Genomic DNA, 24,521 nt, shown 5'->3' with positions numbered 1-24,521 from the left:
TCCTCCAGGGGCCGGGCGATGGGCGGGCAAGGGGGCTGGGGGGTTAAAGGGAGGCCGGCCCGGGAGTGGGCTGCCTCTGCCCGCGTCACCCTATCCCCTCAGCCCCGCCGCGGCAGAGGACGCGCCTTGGATCCAGGTCGCACGGGGCGGCCCAGACTCCAGAGGTGAGGAGAGGGGAGGGACTCGAGACGCGGGGGAGACAGCGGTGCCGGCCTTCCCGTGGTCAGCGGGCCCCTCTTGGGGTCGTCCTCGCCTCTGACCCAGGTGTGGTGGGAGGAAGCGCGCACCAACGGTAGCCGCGGGCGGTCGTAGCTGGGCCGTGCGAGGTGGGTGTGCGTAGGAGTTGTTTCCTCTGTCGGCAGGGGCGGAGGCAGGGCCAGCGTCAAAGCCCCACTCCCCCAACCCGGGTGATCCCGACCCAACTCCGACGGCAGAGGGCTGCCCATCCTCCACCCAACACTTCGCGCCGGGTGCCCCGCTCCCCGCTGGTAACGGTGCGGCTCTTCCGCCAGAGTCCTCGTAGCGCCTTCTCGAACCCAGATATCTGGCAGCAGGACCAAGGAGATAAGAGCCGCCACCACCACCTTAGACTGATGGGGGAACTGAGGCTTGAGCAGGAGAGAGGACTTGATTACCTTGGTTTTTAAAACCACACACCTGGTTAAGTACAAATCAGGACCTTTAGTTTTTCAAGACTCATAGACTTAAGTTGCAATTCTTTCACTGGATAGATGGAGACACTGAAAGGACACAGAGGGACAGAGCGTTGCCGAAAATTACACAGCAAATCATTTGCAGAGCTAGGACTTGTACCCAGCTTTACCAAACTCATAGACTATTAGGCTGGGCCCTTCCTTGCACAGATTGGGGATCACGGTGAGTTAGACGCATTCAGGACTTAAACTCCTTTCTGGCACTCATTCTAGTACCTTTTTCCTCCTTGTCCCTGAGGCTTTTTGTGTGAAATCTGGAACTAATGTGAGATCCAGTATTGGGTTAAGCAGAAGTTCTTGTCTTTGAAAGTTGAGTCAAGAAGAAATGGAGGGGGCTTCCCTGGTGGCGCAGTGGTTGAGAGTCCGCCTGCCGATGCAGGGGACGCGGGTTCGTGCCCCGGTCCGGGATGATCCCACATGCCGCGGAGCGGCTGGGCCCGTGAGCCATGGCCGCTGAGCCTGCGCGTCCGGAGCCTGCGCGTCCGGAGCCTGTGCTCCGCAACGGGAGAGGCCACAACAGTGAGAGGCCCGCGTACTGCAAAAAAAAAAAAAAAAAAAAAAAGAAGAAATGGTGGGCCCAAAGCTGTTGGCAAGAAATAAGCCCCCTTTTTTTTTCTTCAGTAATCTCAAGGGACGGAGACTAGTAGTTGTCATTTACTGAGCAAATGCTATGTGCCAGGCGCTGTGCTAGGTACTTTACTTGGGTTAGTTTTAAAACAACAGCGCAAGTTGAGTAATGTTATCCCCATTTTACAGGTGAGAAATTAATGCTGAGTAAAATGAAAATTTTCAGTCAGTGCCATACAGCTGTTGAACAGTTTAGCTGGGATCTGAATAGAGATCTGTCTGACTCCAGGACATACCTAGTGATTCTCCAAATAGGCTCTCAGCCCACTGACTCAGAATCACCCAGGGAGCAGTCTTGGATCTCATCCCTGGATTTGTCTGAGAAGCTGCATTTTAACAGATCTTCATGTTTGATATCATTGTATTGTACTATAATTTGCTGCCTCCTGGAGGAAGATCTAGAGATGACCTATTCAGGGATTTGGCGACTAGATTAGATTCACTAGGGGTCATTTTATGCATTGATATTACTTTTAATGAGTATAAACCCCCAGGTAGATGATTGCCAGACTAATTTCTTTCTCTTTTTTTTTAGTATTTTTTTTTTGGTTGGTTTGTTTTTATAAATTTATTTATTTATTTATTTTTGGCTGTGTTGGGTCTTTGGTGCTGTGGCAGGCTTTCTCTAGTTGAGGTGAGCGGGGGCTGCTCTTTGTTGTGGTGCGCAGGCTCCTCATTGCGGTGGCTTCTCTTGTTGCGGAGCACGGGCTCTAGGTGTGCAGGCTTCAGTAGTTGTGGCACGTGGGCTCAGTAGTTGTGGCTTGAGGGCTCTAGAGCATAGGCTCAGTAGTTGTGGCGCACGGGCTTAGTTGCTCTGCGGAATGTGGGATCTTCCCAAGCCAGGGCTTGAACCTGTGTCCCTTGCATTGGCAGGCAGATTCTTAACCACTGCGCCACCAGGGAAGCCCCAGACTAATTTCTTGACACAAACTTGGTTATGGTGTATGGAGGTGGAGGGGGAGGAGTAACTGATTTTTCTTCACCACATAGCTCTTTTTTTTTTTAAGATTTTTTTAATATATATTTTAAAAATTTATTTATTTTTTTATTCTTTTTTTTTTTTGGCTGCGTTGGGTCTTTGTTGCTGCGCGCGGGCGTTCTCTAGTTGCGGTGAGCAGGGGCTACTCTTCATTGCGGTGCACCGTCTTTTCACTGCGGTGGCTTCTCTCGTTGTGGAGCACGGGCTCTAGGCGCACAGGCTTCAGTAGTTGTGGCTCGCGGGCTCTAGAGCGCAGGTTCAGTAGTTGTGGCGCACGGACTTAGCTGCTCTGCGGCATGTGGGATCTTTCCTGACCAGGGCTCAAACCCATGTCTCCTGCATTGGCAGGCAGATTCTTTCTTTCTTTCTCTCCCTTCCTTCCTCCCTCCCTCCCTCCCTTCCTTGGGTCTTCGTTGCTGTGTGCGGGCTTTTCTCTAGTTGCAATGAGTGGGGGCTACTCTTTGCTGTGGTGCTGGACTTCTCATTGCAGTGGCTTCTCTTGTTGTGGAGCACGGACTCCAGGCACGTGGGCTTCAGTAGTTGTGGCATGCGGGCTCAGTAGTTGTGGCTCGCAGGTTCTAGAGCACAGGCTCAGTAGTTGTGGCACACGGGCTTAGTTTCTCCACAGCATGTGGGATCGTCCCAGACCAGGGATCGAACCTGTGTCCCCTGCATTGGCAGGTGGATTCTTAACCCCTGCGCCGCCAGGGAAGCCCTTTACCACTTAGCTCTTAAACTGTTATTCGTCCGTTCCCTCAACAAATATTTGTTAAGCACTTATTAGGTGCTCTACATGTTTCAAGGTACTGGGGATAGAACTATGAACTGTATTAAATATTAAATTTAATAATAGGCTCAGAAATGAGGAGAGCACTTGGCCATAAAATTATTGCTTTGAACTAGCTCCTAAGAGCTCTTAGCAAGGAAATAAATTTGGGGGTCATGTGGTATTTTAGAAGAGATCTAAGCTTGGAAATTGGAAGATGAGGACTGAGAATCTGGTCCTACCAGTTGAGCAAGTGACTAAACTTTGATGTTTTTCATACTGGAGAATAGGAATTCATACTCTGATTCTCAGATTTACTGAGGAGGCAAGTGGGAGATGTAGATGAAATCTTTTTTAAAATTTTATTAAAATTTTTTTCTTTTTTTCTTTCTTTTTTTGGTTTTTTTATTTAGATGAAATCTTTTTGAAAGCAGTGAATTACTATGCAAGGAACTATTTAATTATTTTACCATGGTTTTACATTAAGCTATTTTCCTCTTGGGTATTTTATTATTTTGTCTTATATTGGGCTTTATACAAGAAAAAATATATCGTAGTGCTTTTACTACTGATATAAGCCTTGTGGTAGTTCTTCTTTTTGCATCACAGAAATAAATGGGCATTGTTAATCATTTGTGATAACTGGAAAACAAGGAATATTTTTTTGGCTTCATTATATTAACTTGAAACTTCACCTGTTTGTTCATTTCAATAAACATAGATCTGTAACCATACATAGCAAGTGGGAGGCATTGTGTTAGGTTCTGGGTTATGTAGACACGAGGATGACTTGGTGTCTGCCCTAAAGTGGTACTCTCATTTGAGACACATGTAAACTTGAGTGCTAAATAGCTATATGTCATGTGTTGGGGAAGCATAGCCTAAGAAGTTTCAGCCCCCTTCTGCTAGTCATTTGAGGTGGGACTTAAAAGATTAGAAAAAGGACCAAGATAGATGGAGATAGAAGGGAAAGACATCCCCAACCGAAGGAACGACATGAGCAAGGGTCCCAAAGGGCAAAGGATGCTTATTAGTATTTTCATGGACTGGTGATTGGAACACTGGTGCATGAAAAGAAGCAAGAGAAAGGCAGTTGCAGGCTCATTCACAGAGAGAAGACTATACTAAAGTTATTTGACTATATTTCAGTAGGAGGTGGAGAGCCATTGCAGATTTTTGAAGAGTGTATCCAAATGGTTTGATGCCATGTTGTTACAGAATGCTTCTTTTGAAGAAGAGGCATCATGGGATGGTGGTTAAAAACATTGGTTCAATTCAGTGTTTAAGGCTGAAGTATGTCATCAACTTTCAAATAGTTGAGGGAAAAAAAACCCCCAAACAAACCAACCTGAGTGTATGAAGAGTGCAGAAGTAGTGCAGATGTAGCAAAACATTAACAATTGGTATATTGTTAAATGGGTGGATTGTGAATAAGTGTTCCATGTATCATTCTTTCAACTTTTCTGAATATTTGAAAAGTTTCAAAATAAGCAGTCCAGAGTCAGAGAGTAGGTTTGAATCAGACAGGTCTTGATTCTCATCATGGTTCTACTACTTATAAGCTGTGTGAGTACTGGAAAATTATTTCTGAACTATATAGTCCACACCTATTCCAGCCTAGTTTAACTGGAATTTTCCACTTAGGAGAAGAGATTTTTTTGGTAGATGACTTGTTCACATTAATATTAGGTTAATGCTAAGACTTCTCGGGACTTCCCTGGTGGTGCAGTGGTTTAAGAATCCGCCTGCCAATGCAGGGGACACAGGTTCGAGCCCTGGTCCGGGAAGATCCCACATGCTGCAGAGCAGTTAAGCCCATGTACCACATCTACTGAGCCCGCCTGCCACACCTACTGAAGCCCGCGCGCCTAGAGCCTGTGCTCCGCAGCAAGAGAAACCACCGCAATGAGAAGCCTGTGCACCACAACGGAGAGCAGCCCCTTCTCGCTGCAACTAGAGAAAGCCTGCGCGCAGCAACAAAGACCCAGTGCAGCCAAAAAAAAAAAAAAAACTTCTCAAGTTTTCTGCAAACCTTAGATTGAGGTTATTTTATGTAGTAGCTATTTATATCCCCTTCTCTGTCTTCTTTTGGATTATTTAGTATTTTCTGTAATTCCATTTTATCTCCATTGTTAATTAGCCATAACTCTTCGTTATTAATGGGATTGCATTAGAATTTATAGTATACATCTTTTTAAATATTTATTTATTTGTGGCTGTGTTGGGTATTCATTGCTGCGTGCAGGCTTTCTCTAGTTGCAGCGAGCAGAGGCTACTCTTCATTGTGGTGCGCGGGCTTCTCACTGTGGTGGCTTCTCTTGCGGAACACAGGCTCTAGGCACGTGGACTTCAGTAGTTGTGGCATGCAGGCTCAGTAGTTGTAGCTCACAGGCTCCGTAGTTGTAGTGCATGGGCTTAGTTGCTCCGTGGCATGTGGGATCTTTCCCGACCAGGGCTTGAACCCATGTCCCCTGCATTGGCAGGCGGATTCTTAACCACTGCACCACCAGGGAAGTCCCAATATAGTATGCATCTTTAACTATCACAGTTTGCCTTCAAGTGATATTATACCATTTCATGTATAGTGTAAGAACCTTGCAATACTATGCTTTCTCTCCTGGCTTTCTGTATGTTAAAATATATATATATAACATAACATTGGCCATTTTAACCGTTTTAAAGGTACAGTTCAGTAGCATTAAGTACATTCTCAATGTTTTGTAACTGTCACTACTATCTATTCCCAAAACTTGAAACAGCAACTCTATAACAATTAGGCAATAACTCTCCATTCCTCCCGGTCCCTGGTAACCTCTAATCTATTTTCTGTCTCTATAAATTTGCCTATTCTAGATATTTAATATAAGTGGAATTATATAATATTTGTCCTTTTGTGTCTGGCTTCTTTCACTCATCAGTGTTGTAGATGAAGAGTATCAGAACTTCATTTCTTTTATTTATTTATTTTAAAATATTTATTTATATATTTGGCTGCGTTGGGTCTTTAGTTGTGGCATGTGGGATCTTTTTTAGTTGCGGCATGTGGGATCTAGTTCCTTGACCAGGGATTGAACCCGGGCCCCCTGCATTGGGAGCATGGAGTCTTAACCACTGGACCACCAGGGAAATCCCTGAACTTCATTTCTTTCAAATGGCTAAATAATATTTCATTGTGTGGCTTAGACCATAATTTTTTTTCCATTCATCTGTTGACGGATACTTGGGTTGTTTCCACCTTTTGACTATTGTGAATAATACTGTTATGAACGTTTGTGTACAAGTATTTGTTTGATCCCTGTTTTCAGTTCTTTTGAGGGTATACCTAAGAGTGTAATTGCTGGGTCATATAGTAATTCCGTTTAACTGTTTGAGGAACTACCGAACTGTTTTCTACAGTGTTTGTACCGTTTTACATTCCCAGCGCAATGTATTAATTATCTTTCAAAAGTCAGTTAATTCTTTTTGAAAAAAAAATTTTTTTTGTTAACATAACTTTTAAAAACAGAAACCACTCTATGCATCAACAGAAGACTTATTAAGTGCCTCCTGGGTGCCCAGTTCTATGCAGGGTGTTGTGAGAGTTCACAAAAAGCATAAAATATCTCCTTGAATAATTTTTAATCTAGTTGGGAAGATAAAGCATACATTCATCTGACATTTATTGAGCATCTAAACAATGGGAATTCAGAGAAAAATGAGATTCTATTTATGTGCTGATGACCTATATACTCTTCCCCTCCCCATTTATTTTTTCAATTTTGGCTTCTCTCCTATGCTTGACACTCCCATTTCTAATTGCCTACTGGACATTCTCATTTGGATATCTAATAGAAATCTCAAACCTATGAAATATAAGTCAACCTTTTTGTTGCCTCTTATCTTTCCATTTCCTCCTCCATATTCTCATGCACTATCCTTTTGTGTGGTCCACCTAACAGAATTCATGTTAGACGTGTCCATCTCCTTTAAGCACCACCTTGTGTCTAATTGCACCACTGAAATGTCAAACCTCCATTCCTGCCCTGTCTTGGAATTTATGCCTTTGTCAGCCATAGTTTACAGGATGAAGTCCAGGCTGACAAAGGATTACATAAGAAACTGATCTTTCACTCGGTCTTTTTTTTTTTAATTTTATTTTTGGCTGCGTTGGGTCTTCATTGCTGCATGCAGGCTCTCTTTAGTTGCGGCGAGCGGGGGCTGCTCTTTGTTGCGGTGAGTGGGCTTCTCATTGCGGTGGCTTCTCTTGCTGCGGAGCACAGGCTCTAGGCACGTGGGCTTCAGTAGTTGCAGCATGCGGGCTCAGTAGTTGCCGCATGTGGGCTCAGTAGTTGCAGCACACGGGCTCTAGGGTGCAGGCTCAGTAGTTGTGGCGCACAGGCTTAGTTGCTCCACAGCAAGTGGGATCTTCCCAGACCAGGGATTGAATCCGTGTCCCCTGCATTGGCAGGTGGATTCTTAACTACTGCGCCACTAGGGAAGTCCCTCACTCCAGTCTTACCTCATGCAGTTTCACCCCAGGAATCTGGCAATCTAGGTGACTTCTTCCTGGGTCTTGGGTTTTCCTGGGACCCTTCACTTGCCTGAGTTTCCTTTCTTTTCTTACTTTGCAACTTCCACACATTGGCCTACAGCCTATTCCCTGCTCTCTCAGAGTATGCCAAACCTCTGTTATGGCACTTAGAATGTTATAGTTTATCTGTGTATAAATCTGTCTTAACCCACTGATTGTGGGTAGAAACTGGGTTTCTTATTCATTTTCGTAAGAATTTACTGATCTCCTACTATGTGCTAAGCATTGTTCTTGGTACTGGGGATACAGTAGATATGAGAAAGACTATAAATAATAGTTTTTTAAAAGTTTAAATACATAATATAATTTTCAAAAGTCTCTATGAAAATGCTGTGAAGAAAATAAAGCTAGATGAGGGTTTAGGGAATGATGGAGTGGCAGTATTATTTTATTTGGGATGGTCAAGGAAGGCCATTGTATGGAGAGGATATATAAGCTGAGGCATGAAGGATGAGAAAAGGCCTGCAGAGATCTGAGGGTGTGATTGTTCCAGGCAGAGAACTTGAGCAAGTGCAAAGACCCTAAGAAGGGAATCAACTTGCCATGTTCCAGGAACAGCAAGAAGGCCAGTAGGAAATGAGGGTGGAGAGGTGGGCAGGGTTCAGATGTTATAAGCTATTGGAGTAGCCCATGTGAGATCTGATGGTGGAGGGTAGTGAGAAGTGATTGGATTCCAGATACTCTGGGCAGTGGGGAGAGGATGGATATATTACTCAAGGTAGAGAAGACAGGACTTCCTGATGGACTGTATGTGGGAGTCGGGTGGGGATAAGGAAGAGAAATATTGACTGCTAGATTTGTAGTCTAGGTTCTGATGCATTGTGTCTAGCACAGTGGCTAGCTTACAGTAATAAGCAGGCCAGTACCCAGTCTCTAGGAGCTCACATAGAAAGTTAACCAATCCATCCTTGGAAGGCTTGTTGGCACTTCACAGAACAAAGATGGGTCTGAATTTTCATTTCTGGCGGGGGGCAGTCCTCTCACAGTATTAACTTCCTAGTCTAGGGCAAAGGAACAGTGGCCTGGGCTCCAGCTGTGCTGGTTGCAAGCACCTGTAAGTGGGATGGAGATGGATACAGAAGCCTTTGCTCATCCTTAACTTCCCGGGCCTTACAATGCTGTTATCTTCCCTGAACTTGTCTGACAACAGTGAGTTGGAGGATCAGATGTAATAGTGTAAATGGAGACTCTGTCTTGGTTTTACCTGTTTATGGTTTAGTTTTTTTTTTTCTAAAATAATCTTAGGGACTTCCCTGGTGGCGCAGTGGTTAAGAATCCACCTGCCAATGCAGGGGATACAGGTTCGATCCCTGTTCCGGGAAGATCCCACATGCCGCAGAGCAACTAAGCCCGTGCACCACAACTACTGAGCTTGCACTTTAGAGCCCACGAGCCACAACTACTGAAGCCTGCGCACCTAGAGCCTGTGCTCCACAGCAAGAGAAGTTACTACAATGAGAGAAACCCGCGCACCTCAATGAAGTGTAGCCCCCGCTCGCCGCAACTAGAGAAAGCCCGCGTGCAGCAACGAAGACCCAGTGCAGCCAAAAATAAATAAATAAAAATAAAAAAATTTATAAAAATAAAAAAAAATCTTAAACTAATTTTTATTCATAAAGGGCAAAAAAGGAAAATATTACTTGCTTGCTTGAAAAAGAATTGAATAGCATAACAGACCAGAAGATGTAATATGATAATTATTGTCAAATGAGTGATACAGTAAGTGATTTTCTCGAAAACCTTCAGCGCCTATGCACTGTCTGCAGGTGAAAGTCTGCCTTTCTTAACCTGGCATAAAAGCCTTCCAGAATCTCCCCTAGGTACCTTTGCCATTTTCTCTCTCATTGATCTCCCATATGCATCTGGTGCTCTAAACGTATCATACTATTTCTCATTCTTTCCCTCCAACCCCAGAACTATTGCTAGTTGTGTTTTCTTTTCCCTCATCCATTTTCCAAGTCCTTCCCTCATTCTTTCATCTCCGACCCAGACTTCAGATCCCAGGTGAGATATGTTGTTCCCAGGAAGCCTTTCTAAACTGCTCTGTCTCTTGCAGATTTCTTCCCTGCTTAGATGCTCTGATCCTAGTAGTTGGCAGCTTCAGTTTTATTTAGCAGTGAGTTGTGGCATACATACACAGAGCAGAGCATGAATATGGAATCGTTATGTTTCAAAGACAGACTTTACCAATCTCTGAACACTGTTGCCTTCCAAAAAGGCATTTCGGTTTCACAAATTGCAAAACTGTTTCATATGCACTATTGGTTAAAATTATATGCTGTAATTACTTACCAAAAGTAGACATTGTTTCTTTTATATCTGCAAAATTTCCAAAAGAAGTTGGCTGACCACTGTCAGGCTTACATAGAAGGGATATCCCTCTCTTTTAGTTCAGTTCTCTTAGACTCTCAGTAATTCACACGGGAAACAGTGCCAGTGCTGCTGTTTAGTCACCCGGATAAGACAGCTTTCTAAGTAGTCACACCGCATGTGCCTAATTAAAGAAGAAAGTACAGAAATGTTTTTCCTTTTTGTGTTGCCTGAACTGCCATTATACTTTAATATATGAATATGTAAATGTATTTTTCAAATGTTTTGTTGATTTTTTCCTCCAGTTCCTGCAACGTAATGTGGAAGGTTCAAGTGTTTTCTTCTTGAACCTTTCTCTTCTTCACTCTCAATTACCAGTGTTGATAAAGGGAGAAACTACCCTAGATGATACAGGAGAATCCTATTTTACTGAATTTCATGGAATATGTAGTATGTATTCCAACTTTATGAAAATGGGAGTCTGGCTATAGACTGTATTTCAAGGATAAACACTGTAACTTCATTTTTCATGAAGCAATTGGTGAGTACTGTAATTGAAAGCAGTAACAGGCTTGGGGGAATGAGAGGATTTTTGTGCAAAAAGGGATACTTGAAAAATTTGTTCCAGAGTAGATATTTCCACCTGAAAATAAATATTGCTTTGCATCCTACTTTTTCTGTATTTCAGTTATTTGGTTAGCAAATATTTTCATTTCTATTTTCGAAAGCATGTACTTGGACACTTCAGGGGATACAAAGATGAAACAGAATAGAGCTTGCTCTCAAGGAGCTTAATTTATATGGAGGTCATACCTACACTTTAGTTTAAGATAATTTTTAATGTAGTTTTATATTGTTTGGGGTTTTAAAGTAGCCTTGAAAAAAGGGAAAAAAGTAGTTTTGAGGAGAATTTTAGGGAGTGACTAGGATCAATAAAAGACTATAGATGGTTTTTGGATTCAGACTTATGGCTAAATCATTTCCACTTCTAGGACTGTTTGTGAGTGAATACCTAATTTTTTGAGAGCTGGAGATGGAAAAGGACTATGGCCATGAGTATAGAGAAAGGAGAGTTGGGCACAAGTTTGTAGATGTCAGTGCCAGGTCATTTTGGGTAGCAGGTAGGTGAAACTGGGATGTGTAGGATAACTGAATTTCAAAGTGTTTAGAAGTACCTGAAGTTAGAGAAAGCTAATTAGGTAGGTGATAGGAATAGTAACATGCTCAAAAAAAGAGCTATTCTTGGAGTCTTAAAATCTGGATTTTATTATCTGGCTCAGTCACTTACACAAGCTAAATGAATAACTAAATTGGTCAAGACACTTCACTTTATTATGGTCTATCTATATCTTTATATTTAATGTGGGTTTCTTATAGACAGCATATAGTTGGGTCTTATTTTGTAATCTTATCTGGCAATCTGTTTAATTGGCATGTTTAGACTATTCACATTTTTAAAATATTTTATTTTTGGCTGCATTGGGTTTTTGTTGCTGTGCAGGGGCTTTCTCTAGTTGCGGTGAGCAGGGGCTACTCTTTGTTGCAGTGCACGGGCTTCTCATTGCGGTGGCTTCTCTTGTTGCGGAGCACGGGCTCTAGGCACGCAGGTTTCAGTAGTTGCAGCACACGGGCTGCAGTAGTTGTGGCTCGTGGGCTCTAGAGCGCAGGCTCGGTAGTTGCGGCGCACGGGCTTAGTTGCTCCCTGGCATGTGGGATCTTCCCGGACCAGGGATCGAACCCATGTCCCCTGCATTGGCAGGCGAATTCCCAACCACTGCACCACCAGGGAAGCCTTGACTATTCACATTGAATGTGGTTTTTTTTTTATATGTTTGGATTAAATTCTACCATTTTGCTAGCTGTTTTCAATGTGTTCTATCTGTTTTGGGTCTCATTCTTCTTTTGGGTTAATTGAGAATTTTTTATGATTCTATTTTGTCTCCACAATTAGCTTATTATTTATATCTTAAAAAATTTATTGGTTACCCTTGAGTTTACAATGTACATCTTTAATCAGAGCCTACCTTCAAATAGTATTATATTACTTCATATATAGTATAAGACCTTACAATTCTTAATTCCCCCTACCATTCTTTGTGCTCTTGTTTTGTGCATTTTATTTTGCATGTGCTGTAAAAATGCATTTCTATTTTTGCGTTAGTTATTTTTTTTAGAGCAATTAAAGATTTTTTTAGTTAAAAATAAATATTGTTTTCATTTGTTCCATTTCTTAGACTTTATTTGTTGTGTACTGTGTAGACCTGAGTTTTTGCCTGGTGTGTGTGTGTGTGTGTGTGTGTGTGTGTGTGTGTGTAGTAGTGCTGGTCTGCTGGCAATAAATTCTCTTAGTGTTGGTCTGAGAAAGTTTTTATTTCTTCTTCATCTTTCAAAAAATATTTTCTCTGGGGATGGAATTCTGGGTTGACAGTTATATTTCTGTGATAAAGGTATCACTCCATCTTCTGGCTTGTATGGTTTCCAATAAGAAGTCTGCTGTAATTCATATCTTTGTTCCTGTGTATGTAGTGTGTTTTTTCTTTTTTTTCCTTTGGCTGTCCTTAGAATTTTATCTTTGTCTTTTGTTTTCAGCAGTTTGAATATGATATGTGTAGGTGTGTGGTGCTGTGTTGTTTGGTTTGGCTTTGTATTTGTCCTTCTTGGTATTCTCAGAGATTCTTGGATCTATAGTTTGGTATCTGTCATTAATTTTGGAAAATTCTTGGCTATTATGTCTTCAAATATTCCTTCCACCCATTCTCTGTCTTCTCTTTTTGGGATTCTAATTATGCATAAGTTAGTTTGTTTAATACATCCCACAGCTCTTGGATTTTCTCTTAAATTATTATTTTTCATTTTTTTTTAAATTCTGTTTTTCTGTTTTAGTTTGGGTAATGTCTGTTGACCTATCTTCAATTTCATTGATTCTCTCTTTGGCTCTGTCAGGTTTGATGGTCCTGTCAGAGGCATTCTTTATCTCTGTTACCACGTTTTTCACTTTTAGTATTACATTTCAGTTCTTTCTTACAGTTTCCATCATCCTGTTGCACTTTCTAGTACTAATTTTTATCTTTTTACTTTCCAGCTAGCTGCCATATAGGGCGAGATTTGAATTTTGTTAGTTTTTTCTTATGCCTCTTTTAGGTTTGGAAAAGCGTTTTGGCCCAGAACTCACTAAGAACTATTCCAAAATAGAAGGACATAAGGAATGCACTCAGACTAGCTTGGCCTGAAAGTAGGAAGTGAGAAGAGAGTTATAGGCCAGTTGCACTGAGGAATGAAGAGCTGCTGTGTGTATTCACCAATCTGATTGACTTTCCCAGGGTAAGTGGTCATCTAAATCTGTTCTTTTCTTCCTTATCTATTTAACAAGACCATCAATGTAACTACTGTTTTACTCTTGTTCAGTGGGATGACCAGCTATAGCCCTTTTGTCCTAAACAAAATTAATGTGTTACTTTTACAAATATTGTGTTCTTGAATGGGTCATGGGTCCTGGATTATGGCATCTTGGCAACATTAGGCTTATAGAACCTCACAAGGGCCTATCTTTCTGTCAGTTCTGAGGCAGGAAACTACCCGAGTCCTTTGTCTAATATATTTTATCTCTTATTGGCCACAGTCATAAATTTGTTTATTCATTTATTATTTCCTTCATTCAAATATTTTGTAAGCCTGCTATCTCAGAGTTACCGTACATTGTTGATGATTACAATGATGAACAAGATGTCCTTTCCTCCAGGACCTGGAGAGACTCTTCCTTAACTAATACAAAAGTATGATTAGTACTGTAATGGAGGCGTGAAGTGCTATGGGACACAGATTCATTTGGGCTGGGGTCAGTGCTTTGAAGAAGAGAGAGCATTTTAACTGGGTTTTAAAAATGATTGGGGTCTTGATAGAGAGTTGGATGGCCATTCTAAGCTAAGCAAACAGCCAACGCAAAGCCACTGATTTGTGAAGTGTTTGGCAGTTTACACTCTGTTCCTCTGAAGGTCTGTTTCTTTTTCCTTCTCTTTTACTCTTATTACAAGACTTATTTTTTGTTGTCCCTCCTCTCTTTTTGCTTATTTTTACCTTCTTTGTTTTCCTGTAGTTCTTAGCGGTGGGTCTTATGGCTGTAGTTTTATAGTTTAGGACCCGGAGATGCAGTATCACCTGGATCTCCTCCTAGTTGAAGTGTTGGGCAACATTATTCCTCTATTCAGCTCATGTTTTAGAGTGTATACTTAGGATAGTAAAGCGAATCTTTCTTTGCATGAATAGATCCTGCCCTTAGGGCAGATATGACTCTATACTAGAACAAAGTAGAATAGAACAAAAGCTTTCAGAGATCAGACGCTTGCCGCATCAGCCTACTGCATGCTGTTGATGTTTCTTTCCTTCAGCAGTCTCTTATCAGCTTCTCTCTTTTCTTTCCTACCAAACCAGAGCATGTTGTTCAAAGACACAAATGCATTCTGTGCTAGTTTTTTTTTTTTTCTCAAAACATACCTTTACTCTGTCACTCACATTTTCTTTCTGTTTATTTTCAACAACTAGTAGGTTATCTTAAAAAGGACCCACCCCCTGAAAAAACAAAAACAAAAAAACCATCTTCCTTGTTTCAGGGACTTTTGCAGGTAAGGTAGGTGTCAAGGTTTGAGACCAGATCCTCTTTTGCAGTATTCATGGGCGTGAAAAATCTGAAAATAAGACTGTTAGTAGCATATAGAAAGGAGGAGACAGGCTACCCCAGTACTGTTTCTCGAGAAAAAAATTTCAGGGGGAGCCAGGCAGAGATGGAGAAGAATCCTTGATAGTTTATACTTTTGGGAAGTCCTGTACTCAGTGACTTATTTGCTTTAACTTGGTCTGATTCTTTTTTCCTGGATCAAGACAAATGAGGCTCAACTAAGGAAAGTGAATAAGATACTACCCCCAAGTGAACTCCTCTTAACTCTCATGAATGACAAGTAGGACTGTTAAAATGTGTGAGTACTGAGAATTACTTAATCAGTTAACCCTCGTATTTTCTCTGGGGTAGGAGGCTGAAACATCTATCTCCAGAAATGTCTTTGAAAAATAAAGAGCAAGATGACCAATACAGTCCTCCATCTAGGATCCATCTGGAGCATGAAGAGGAATCACATAATGACTTCCAGCAATTTGAGACCAATGATCAATGCAGACCTCATGCTAGGATCCATTTGGAGCCTCAAGAGAAACCGGATACTAACTTCAAGCAATTTGTCATCAAAAAACTAGAGAAGAGTTGCCAGTGCAATTCAACCAAAGCCAGAAATATCATTTTCGGCTTCCTTCCTGTTTTGCAGTGGCTCCCAAAATATAATCTGAAGAAAAACATTTTAGGAGATGTGATGTCTGGCTTGATTGTGGGCATCTTATTGGTGCCCCAATCCATTGCTTATTCTCTCCTGGCTGGCCAAGAACCTGTCTATGGTCTGTACACATCTTTTTTTGCCAGCTTCATTTATTTCCTACTGGGTACCTCCCGTCACATTTCTGTGGGCATTTTTGGAGTACTGTGCCTTATGATTGGTGAAGTAGTTGACCGAGAGCTATACAAAGCTGGCTACGACACTGCCCATGTTACTTCTTCTTTAGGAGTGGTTTCAAATGAGAGCACATTATTAAGCCAGCCATCAGGCAAGATATGTGACAAAAGTTGCTATGCAATTATAGTTGGCAGCACTGTAACCTTTATGGCTGGAGTTTATCAGGTAAGAAACAGTGGAATAAGTGGTTGTTTCTGGCAAAAGAAATCACTATGCATGAAGTCTCAGATCTGTAAGGGAACTTAGCAATCATAATAATTAAAGCTGTCTTTTATTGAATGCTCAGGATATGGAAGAGGTAGAGCCAAAATTTAAACCCTGGTTTGACTCCACAGGTAAGAGAAGGCTGCTTCTATTTTCTCAACCCTAGGCAGCCTCTTAACCAATGAATTTCAGTCAGCCAGAATTCAGTTATTTGATTGTAAAAATTCAGACCAGAAAGGGACCTCAGACCACCTAGTACAACTTCTTAATTTTGTATGTCGAGAACTATCAGATTTGCTTGAAGTTATTTGTGGTTGGTTATTGGCGGAGTCAGCACTAACAGGGAAGAGGGCAACAGAATGGGGGTTGGGAGAGGAAGAGTGCAAGAGTTTTTCAAACTACAGATGACTTCCCCCCTTGTTCTAGAATTGCTGGTCTAATGAGTGACTTTCACTAAAGATAGTAGTTTTCCTGGACTGCTGGGAAGGGAAGAAGTTGGGGACCACTATTTCATGCTATCAGCCAGGAGAAGGATTAGAAATGAAATTCTTTTGGGTCTCCCATAGAATCCACTAATCTGCCATTTTCATCATGCCTCTGCCTTTTGGCATTCAGGAGTCAGTGCCAACATTAAACCTCTTCTCTGTTACAGACATGTGGAACCAATGTAGGAGGGGGAAGAGTAGCTCACTTTACTAGGTGCTTGGATAGAAGGAGAGGGAGAAGGGGCTGGTGTGCAGAAGAGTTGTGCTCCTCAGAGTTCATTTGTGCTTTTTTGTTAGTATGCCTCACCAAGAATGAGGAATGGTGCAATAGAATTCTGAGGAATTATTGGGAAGAGAAAAAAGAAAGAAAGAAAATGTTATGTCTTTGAGGATATAGAATTAACATGGGAGGCAGTATGGCATAAGCACATATGCATTGGATGAAAATAGTCTCTCAGTTTGAAGTTAGATTAAAGAATTCTATAATAATTTTTAAAGTGTGATTCTATTTTGATGTGAATCTAGTTTTTTGTTTTATCAGTTAAAACTTTACTTTTACGGTAATGATATGTAATTTAAAGAAAAATACATGTTTTTTAAATTAGAATTTTTCCAACTTGTGTTTTTATGATTTCTCATGGATCCTTGAGAAATTTTTTTCTTTTTCAAAGCGATCTGAACCTTATTCAAGTTTAAGAAACATTGTGCAAGAAGGTAGGAATCCTAAGCTCTTGTCTGGGCTAGTCAGTAAGGGCAAGTTGCTTAGCCCTCTGAGTGTCAGTAAAATGAGACCTCTCTTTGTAAAATGAGAGGATTGATAAATGATTGTGTTTTTTTTCTAGCTCTGACATTCTGTGGTGCTCTGATGGTATGTCTCCACACAAAGAAATACAAGGGGAATACAGGATTTAGAAGCTCTTTTCCATTTATATTTAACACTTGTATATCCTTCCTTCCAGGTAGCGATGGGCTTCTTTCAAGTGGGCTTTGTTTCAGTCTACCTCTCAGATGCCTTGCTGAGTGGATTTGTCACTGGTGCCTCCTTCACAGTTCTTACATCTCAGGCCAAGTATCTCCTTGGACTCAGCCTTCCTCGGAGTAGTGGCGTGGGATCACTCATCACTACTTGGATACATATCTTCAGAAACATCCATAAGACCAATATCTGTGATCTCATCACCAGCCTTTTGTGCCTTTTGGTTCTTTTGCCAACCAAAGAACTCAATGAGCGCCTCAAGTCCAAACTTAAGGCACCTATTCCTACTGAACTCTTTGTTGTTGTGGCAGCCACATTAGCCTCTCATTTTGGAAAACTAAATGAGAAATACAATACCAGTATTGCTGGACATATTCCCACTGGGTTTTTGCCACCCAAAGCACCGGACTGGAACTTAATTCCTAATGTGGCTGTAGACGCAATAGCTATTTCTATCATTGGGTTCGCTATTACTGTATCACTTTCTGAGATGTTTGCCAAGAAACATGGCTACACAGTCAAAGCTAATCAGGAAATGTATGCCATCGGCTTTTGCAATATCATTCCTTCCTTCTTCCACTGCTTTGCTACTAGTGCAGCTCTTGCAAAGACATTGGTTAAAGAATCCACAGGCTGTCAAAGTCAGCTTTCTGGTGTGGTGACAGCTCTGGTTCTTTTGTTGGTCCTCTTGGTAATAGCTCCTTTATTCTATTCCCTTCAGAAAAGTGTCCTTGGTGTGATCACTATTGTGAATCTCCGGGGAGCCCTACGTAAATTTAAGGATCTGCCGGAGATGTGGAGGATTAGCAGAATGGATACAGTTATCTGGTTTGTTACTATGCTGTCCTCTGCACTGATAAGTACTGAAATAGGCCTGCTCGTTGGGGTTTGTTTTTCTCTGTTTTGTGTCATCCTCCGCACTCAGAAGCCAAAGACTTCATTGCTTGGTGTGGTGGAAGAGTCTGAAATCTTTGAATCCATGTCTGCCTACAAGAACCTTCGGGCTAAGCCAGGCATCAAGATTTTCCGCTTTGTAGCCCCTCTCTATTACATAAACAAAGAATATTTTAAATCTTCCTTATACAAAAAAACTCTCAACCCAGTCTTAGTAAAGGCAGCTCAGAAGAAGGCAGTAAAGAGAAAGATCAAAAAGGAAACAGCACCTCTCAGTGGAATCCGGGATGAAGTTTCAGTGCAACTTTCCCATGATCCCTTAGAGTTCCATACCATAGTGGTTGACTGTAGTGCAATACAATTTTTAGATACAGCAGGGATCCATACACTGAAAGAAGTTCGCAGAGATTATGAAGCCATTGGCATCCAGGTTCTGCTGGCTCAGTGCAATCCCTCTGTGAGGGATTCCCTGGCCCGGGGAGAGTACTGCAAAAAGGAAGAAGAAAACCTTCTGTTTTATAGTGTATATGAAGCAATGACTTTTGCAGAAGACTCTCAAAATCGGAAAGATATATATGTTCCCAATGGTCTGAGTTTTTCCAGTGATTGATTGAGAAAGTAAATAGAAGGAAGAACACTGTCTAGCCCCAGAGGTTAAAATTTCAAGTTTTTTAACATTTTATACTGTGGAACTGGAAATTGTTGCACACTAGAAATTTTAACCTTTTGGCTCGACAGAATTCTTCCTTTGAAAGTGATGGCCTTTGTAGATACACGGATGCAGCAGAGCTTTTAGTTAGGCAGAATCAAAAAGAAGAAAATACTGTGCTTTTAAACTTTCTTGCAAATATGAGTATTCTTGGAATTAAATAAATATCTATTGAATTGAACTGTAAAGTAGCCCCAAAACTTAATTACCATCTTGTTTTAGGAGATTTGCATCTGGACTCTTCCTTCTCCAGGAGGTAAAGGGATAAAGTTGGCATTTACATAAGAAGTGCTGGAGCCTGTTCGGCATGGCTCTTTGGAGAGGGAGTAGAAAGGAAGTAGGGAGAGAATGTTGTGTGTGCTCTCCTAACAGCAGGTCAAGAGGCTTCTGGGGTAACGGTAGTACCTAGACAAGCTTGTTCTCACTTGTAATTCTCTATTCCCTGTCTTTGCCCCCCAGATGGCAGTCGGATCTCTGGCTTTTAATAAGAAAGCACCATTCCTCTCGGGCACAGTCTTATCAGGAGTCTCATGGCTGAGCAGGTTTGTGAAATCCTACCAGCCAGCCCCATATTATACAGAACGCTCTTGGTGATACATTTGATGTTTTTAGTCAGCCTTTTTGTTTAGGGTAAGTAGGTAAGAAAAGAGCTCTTCATAATCGGCCAACATAATGAGAATCCTCTGTCTCTTCTGTGATCCCTATCTGTCCCTGTGTCTGAGTATTTCTCTACCATTAAGCTCTGTTTTAACTTTCAGTCATTTAGTGTGTTTCCCATGGAATCTGTCCTAAACTGCTATGTCTGATTACCAGTGAGTGACAAGTTTGCCAGATAAAAGGCAAAATGCTGACTCAGCAATTTTATGTAGCCTTTTAAATGAGCTTGAGGCAAACTGTTCAGGACAAATTACAAAAAGGGATGATTGATAGCTTCCCTTAAGACTGTTTATTTAGCAGTGAATTTTTTTTTCTTTCTCATTGTATTTTAGCAAGGGTCAGCTAGAAATTGACAGTCTTTCTCATATTTGAGAAGCTGCTGTTCATCTTTACTCTGCAAGAAAAATTTATTATAACCAATGGAAAAGAATTCATAGAAGTGATAAGAGTGCTTCCAAAAGAACATCAATAATTGTAGATGTTTTAGTGAAACAAAGCTAATGCTTACTGCCATGTACCCTATTGATGTACAATAAATATTGATGACAGTGACAGCATTTAACTCTTTAGGCCACCTCAAACTATTATGTAAGAGAATTTAGAAGCATCACATTTATACAACCTAAGTTCTGTGGGTGTATTATTTATGATAGCTGGTCACAGGTTTTGGCCCAGAAATACTTCCTTTTGAAAAGCAAGTATGTCTGACATTGAAAGCTTATAGTTCTGTATCTGTACTTTTAAGGGCGTGGAAAAAAACACACAGGTTTTCCAAAGTTAGGACTAGTTGATGTGAAATTGAAACATTTAGCACACCATTTTAAACAAACAAGATAAAAATTGCAAAAGTGAAAAACCATTTTTAACCCACTCCTACATTCTAAACAGTTTAAATATTTATAAGAAGCAAAGCCTATGTGTAGGGCACCTATTGGAGTGGAAGACTTTGAACCATCTTTCTTGTTGGCTCCATAAACTGCAAGTGTTGCTTTTCTTTTGGTAGAGCTCTGCCCATCAGTTTACATGAAAAATGCCTTTCTGTTATTAAAACAAAGCAATTTCTTAGCTAGATTTCTGTCTTTGAGGTGACTGACAGCATGATTAAATGTAATAGTGTTCTGAGTTTTAACATCCTTTTAGAACTTAAGTCTAGAATTTCAGAAATGTTAACTGCTGTTTGTATTTGTGTCTTTTGCTTATTGTTTGTAGCCAGTATTTGCTGTTTCTCTCCAGTCTTATGAATAGTAATAGTAAAATCAGAGTGTCTTGGTTGTCATTTGTTTCTAACCCCTCTTGTACCTCCACAAGCCAGGTTTGAATCCAGATCATTGTAGATATCCAGTGCCATGTGACAGAGTAATGAGTACATGTTCAAGACGACTCTATAATTTAGCAAACCCTAACACAGCAAAAAAACCCCACAAAAAACCATAGAATTTGGAAAATCTCTTAAAAGAACAGAGTAACAGGGTTTGTCTTTTACGTGCCATTTCTGTCCATAACGTGGATATAAGCAATTCTGGAACTTTATGCAGTTAGCAGATTCTTGAATTGTGTTCTGGTTTGTTCTTCTGCCACCTACCCAAACAAACAAGAGATTCTGCTCTTGAAAGCCATTTGTAAAAATATTTAAGGTATCACTAGAATTTAAATCTTACCTTCTCTGCCTGGTTTGAAGTCTGCCTATACTTACATGTTCAGATTTTTTGATTGCTGGTATTTAAAGGAATCAAACCTGAAACCAAAATCTAATTCACCAATGAAACTAACATTTTTCGTTTGCTTTCTTACTCAAGGGTTTGGACTTTAATTCATTAGGTGATATTTTACACACTTTAATGATACGAAGATATCATGCTTACTCTAAACTTTAGAGTCTAAATGAAGCATATTTGCATTGCTTATTGATAAATATACAAAATTCTGAATATCTTAAATTGGTCGTTTAATTGAAATATGTGTACACTCTTGATGGTTAAAACAACCAGAGGGGTGGAGTGGGCCAGTGCACTGAGAGACTAAGGGTAACATTCAAGAGACAGATGAAGGGAATAGACCATTGAAAAGACTATCTCTGACCAAACAAGGGATAAAAGAGAGGGACTCAGTTGACTAGGATCCAATCCCTGGTTAGCCACGCACAACAGTAGGAAGACCAGGATTAAGAGCCTCACCTTAGTTTGAAAGCAAGCTCAGAACTGGATTCTGCTTCCAGAAGGGGAGGGCACAGATTCACCAAAGCTGAAAGAGCTGGTAGCCAAGGTTGGGGCCAAAGCCCAGGTTGACCTACTCCAGAGCACTAGACTGAGTGACTGTAGCCTCTGATGGTAGTAAAATTGACAGATGCCTAGTTGACTTTTTTTTTTTTTTAAAGAAGGATCAAAGGAAAACACAATTTGGATAGTCTGACTTAGCTTTTAAACGTTAGTAGACTGAAGCCAAAATTTGTTGGTAAATTTACAGCATGGTAAATGGTGATCTTTGAACTGTGTCAGGGTGTCAGATGAGTTCATTAGGCTATTCTAATGCTAATGACCACATTTTAACAAGAACAGTAATTCTCTGCGTGGGTATTCTCTTAGTAATTTGTCATTTAAGATCACACAGTCTGGGTGTTAGCCCGGATCTTAATATAAAAGTAAGAAAAGTGTTACAGTGAATTTCTTGGGAACTTAAATTGAGCCTAGAAGTTATTATGATAAATTCAAGCTTTGTGATCCTTATTAATGTTCTTAATGAATTGTTTTCCTCTGTGTGTTGCTATAGATGAGCCATAACATCAATGTAGACAATACCTCAAATACTTCCGGAGGACCTATGCAGGAGTCTAGGGCCCTGGGCCAGGTGCTAGGACTACAGTACTAAATCCAGTAGGTGGGCTCTATGCTAACTCTTTTAGTAACACATGGCGACACTTGGAGGTGCTTTATGGAGGGGCTAAGCTGAGCTTGGACTGAGGTCTGAGCAGGAGGCAGGCAGTTGAGGCGAACAAGGATGCCCCTGGTCTGTTCAAGGAATGATTGTACAGTGACAAGGTAAGAATCCTACCGATAGGATTTAGACTTTGCTTAATTTTTCTGTTCTTTAATGTTTCTCTTTTTTTCTTCTACTGTTTTATCTGTTCTAGTGATGCCTTATTTGAAATTGGGCTTTAAGAACTGCAAAAAGGAAGAAATTGGATCTAGAAGGCTTTTAGGCTCTGAACTAATTTGGCTTTTTTTTTTTTTTTTTTTTTGGTGTAAGGATTTTAGATAATCATGAGTGGAATCATTCATTTGAGTGCTAATAACAAGAATGAAAATTATAATGCAATAGGCCAAAATAATATACCAGCTAGTTTGTTATCATAGCCTATTATTAAAGTAAAATACTGTAAGTATACAATTTTAGGGTTTTTTTTTTTTGAATGTTAGTAACTTTAGAAATGGAGAATTTAGATGTAGGAGTGGGAGAAATTTATTTTTATAAGGTTATTTTTATCCTGACAAGGACTATTTTTTAAAAAAGGGTTTTGCACCTGAAATTTTAAAGTAAACATGTTAAATACAGTTATACCAAATAGTGGAGTTTTTGGCATGTATTTTATTTTTCTCCTAGTGATATAAAATAGGAAGGAGATATTGAATTATGAAAACTGGAATGATGAAGGACACTAAATGCTTTTATGGGAGCTACCATGTTTGTAAATCTATGCTGGAACATTGTATAACCTTTCTTGGATTTGAATTATGGCTCCGAAATTGGCCAAATAATTATAATCTTCTTAAAAATACCAATGACAGAATTTCTAACTGAAGGTTTTCACTTGGCAAACAGACAAGCAGCCTTAGCCAGAAAGGATTTTTAGCTGCAGTTTTAAGAAACTTATTTTAGGGAAGTTCTTTTCCCACACCCCATTCCCCATCCCTAAAATAAGTTACTTGGAATGAAACTGCTCTTGCCTTTTCAATTCAAATCAGTTGGGAAGTTACTGTTTGAGTTCTGATGCTGCCATGATTTCTCAAAAATTAGTGTGAACAAACCAGTCTGTATAAAACGCTACCGTTTTTGGTCTCCTCTGCAATTTTGTATACAAATCAAGACAATATCAGGGTGAGAGGTGAATGAACTTAAAATCTCAGTCTTGTTTATTCACTAAAAAAGTATACTGCCTTTTTTTTTTTTACAATTTATTCAAGGCTAATGACTTTGGGGAATATGTTTCATACCATGTATATCTTTTTAAATTAAAGCAAGTGCCTTGATGCTATTCCACATAAATCTCGCTTAACCCTCTATGGGATGAGGATGAGTTATTGATGGATTACAGTCTACTGCAGGAGAGGGGGAATTGGTTAATAGCAGATCCTTTTCATCTGGGATCTATTTGTGATTGTTTATTATATAAGATCCTATATGTGTTGTGATCTAGAGGTGTCATTTCATTTGTCTGCTAATAAATTGTTATGCTAATAAAATACTACTGTGTATAAATTATTCAAGTGTAAGGGGGCAGGGTTTCTAACTAAGGAACACATTCAGGTCACCAGTGAGCTTTACAATACTATCTCTTTATATTTGGAGGGTGATTCAGTCATTCATTTTCCCCATCAGACAAAAGTATCTGTCCTTACAGAAAGTCTTAAAGCATAAAGAAACCCAGTTCTTTCCTTTTTGCTCTGGGGTCCTGAGTGAGTCAGTTCACCCTTTGGGGACTTAATTTTTCCATCGGTGAAAGAGGGAAGAGAACTAGATTGCTCGAAGACCCTTCGAGTTCTTATGTTGCATGACTCCTATTCCATACTGTGTTGAAATCAGAAAACCCAAATCTGGCTTATGTTTTACTACTGTCCTAACACTGAATTTTGAGCCACATTTTCCCCATCAGTACATTGAGGCTAACACCTTATACCAGCTAAGTGAGAGAAGTGGGCGTGCAGCTCCTAACTGGAGCACACGGCTTTGTAAGGACTAATCAGCACCACCCCCGCCCGCCCCCACCCCCCCCCCCCCCGCCCCATACCTGCGGAGAGCCTCTCTCGAATGTCCTCCTTCTTCTGCTTCTCAACTCTGTAGAAGTGGGAGTGGGAGTATAGG

At 40.6% G+C, this 24,521-nt stretch overlaps 1 protein-coding gene across 1 annotated transcript; it reads left to right on the top strand.

Moving 5' to 3' along the window:
• Positions 1-23,896, top strand: SLC26A2 (solute carrier family 26 member 2). The gene is made up of 4 exons (XM_060008545.1): positions 1-164; positions 13,107-13,286; positions 14,989-15,685; positions 17,169-23,896. Exons 3-4 carry the CDS (start codon positions 15,014-15,016, stop codon positions 18,687-18,689), a joined length of 2,193 nt encoding a protein of 730 aa, XP_059864528.1. The 5' UTR covers positions 1-164; positions 13,107-13,286; positions 14,989-15,013; the 3' UTR covers positions 18,690-23,896.
• Positions 23,897-24,521: the final 625 nt, after the last annotated feature.

The sequence above is a fragment of the Delphinus delphis genome, chromosome 3, assembly GCF_949987515.2.
Source record: "Delphinus delphis chromosome 3, mDelDel1.2, whole genome shotgun sequence".
NCBI lineage: Eukaryota > Metazoa > Chordata > Mammalia > Artiodactyla > Delphinidae > Delphinus > Delphinus delphis.
Note: the sequence above shows the minus strand (reverse complement) of the source record. Positions and strands in the feature narration are given on the sequence as shown.